General features: G+C 49.2%; 1 protein-coding gene across 1 annotated transcript in view; it reads right to left on the reverse strand.

Moving 5' to 3' along the window:
- The window catches only part of ptprt (protein tyrosine phosphatase receptor type T), a 197,901-nt gene that overhangs the window by 151,096 nt on the left and 44,305 nt on the right, over positions 1 to 2,500 (reverse strand). The window contains exon 3 of the mRNA XM_034533285.1: positions 401 to 561. Within this exon, the coding sequence (XP_034389176.1) occupies positions 401 to 561 (161 nt within the window). The remainder of the gene's footprint in view (positions 1 to 400; positions 562 to 2,500) is intronic.

Genomic DNA, 2,500 nt, shown 5'->3' on the forward strand with positions numbered 1-2,500 from the left:
CACACACCTTGATGTAGACGTTCAGGGTCCCGGAGGACACACACACACCTTGATGTAGACGTTCAGGGTCCCGGAGGACACACACACACACACCTTGATGTAGACGTTCAGGGTCCCAGAGGACACACACACACCTTGATGTAGACGTTCAGGGTCCCAGAGGACACACACACACCTTGATGTAGACGTTCAGGGTCCCAGAGGACACACACACACACCTTGATGTAGACGTTCAGGGTCCCAGAGGATACACACACACACACACCTTGATGTAGACGTTCAGGGTCCCAGAGGACACACACACACCTTGATGTAGACGTTCAGGGTCCCAGAGGACACACACACACACCTTGATGTAGACGTTCAGGGTCCCAGAGGATACACACACACACACACACACCTTGATGTAGACGTTCAGGGTCCCGGGGCTCGCCCCGTCCCGGCTGGACAGCGAGTACAGGAAGTCGATGCAGTGTGTGTCGTTCTCCTTCAGGCTCGGCATGAAGAGTTCGGCCTTCTGGCCCGACGCCCGGCCCGACGCGTTCACCCCCAAGAAGGAGCCTGCGGGACAGGGACCGAGGTTAGACCAGAACCAGGACCACAGGGGGGCTCCTCATTTAGGATCCAACCGATATGTTTAATAAACAATAACATTGTCTCTTGTCTGCCCGTCGATGAGCATCTCTTCTTCATGGGTAGAAATATTCTAATAACTAACTCCAGCTGTCTATTTTCCGGAGCCATAAGTCAGACCCTGAACGCCTCGCCGCCGAAGGTTCTGGACCTGGAGGTTCTGGACCTGGAGGTTCTGGACCTGGAGAGTGTGTTAGTCTCTTTATGGCTTCATGAGCCGGCTCAGTGACACGCAGGTGTGTGTGTGTGTGTGTGTGTGTGTGTGTGTGTAACCTTGATTATTATTACATAATTAATGACATATGAAGATTGATACATAATGATCCAAATGAAACACAATTGAATCTTTTTGTTACATTTGAACATGAAACGACTGAAGCATTAAATCTGTTGACATTCTGGTTCTAAAGGTCAGAGACGTGACCCAATGTGACCTTCACCTGACCTTCATCTGACTTTGACTAAGAGACAAGGACCCAGTCAGACCTGCACCCTGTCAGACCTGCACCCAGTCAGACCTGCACCATGTCAGACCTGCACCCAGTCAGACCTGCACCCAGTCAGACCTGCACCCAGTCAGACCTGCACCATGTCAGACCTGCACCCAGTCAGACCTGCACCATGTCAGACCTGCACCCAGTCAGACCTGCACCCAGTCAGACCTGCACCCAGTCAGACCTGCACCCCTCCACTGATGATTGTGGTTTAATGGTTTAAAATGAGCGATATAGAATAATCTACATTTCACACACACACTCACATTCTCCCTCACACACACACACACACACACACTCACATTCTCCCTCACACACACACACACTCACATTCTCCCTCACACACACACACACACACACTCACATTCTCCCTCACACACACACACACACACTCTGTAAAACAAAGAAGTCTAAACACAAACTTCTTCGAGACGCAGACGAGGTGTGACGTGTGGTACCCAGACTCTCCTCACCATGACAACTGTCTCCAGGGAATCCAACGTGTTACAACGTTCACTCAAACAGAAGCACATTCACACACAAACAAACGACACAGGTGCACTTCAACACACACACACACACACACACACACACACACACACAACAAGAGAGCCATCAAATGGAACACGGCGCTCACGTCGTGTCTCACACGGTAACAAGCTCTCATTTCACACGTTGGTTCCCAGCTGTGAGGTCAGAGAGGAGACATCTGTTGACGTGAGAAAACCTGATGAGTCTGTCTTCCATGTCAGCACACACACACACACACACACACACACACACACACACACACACACACACACACACACAATAACTGGGTCAACTTCATTCCAGCACACGAGACCAGCTGTTTTCACAAATACTGTTGAGAATTTGCTTTTATTTTCCAAAGGGGTGTTCATGAAAAGCCCAAAAGGCTCTGCTGATGTGCCTTTGAGCACAGCATTTAACCCTGTGCAGTCTGATGAACACCAGGTGAGTCCACATGAACACTAACGGTGTAGTCTGATGAACACCAGGTGAGTCCACATGAAGCAGGGACCTTTGGAAGGAAGGAAAGGAAGTGAGGAAACCAGGAAAGGGACCATACAGGAGCATCAGCTGTGTTTCAGATGTGACTCGAGAAGGATGACAAAATACACTGTGGGTAAAAATACTCCTCCTCGACATCATCATCATCATCATCGTCATCATCGTCACCATCATCATCATCATCATCGTCATCATCGTCATCATTGTCACCATCATCATCATCATCGTCATCATCGTCATCATCGTCATCATCATCATCATCATCGTCATCATCGTCACCATCATCATCATCATCCTCATCATCATCATCATCATCATCATCGTCATCATCGTCATCGTCA

This window comes from Cyclopterus lumpus, chromosome 5 (genome assembly GCF_009769545.1).
Source record: "Cyclopterus lumpus isolate fCycLum1 chromosome 5, fCycLum1.pri, whole genome shotgun sequence".
Lineage (NCBI taxonomy): Eukaryota > Metazoa > Chordata > Actinopteri > Perciformes > Cyclopteridae > Cyclopterus > Cyclopterus lumpus.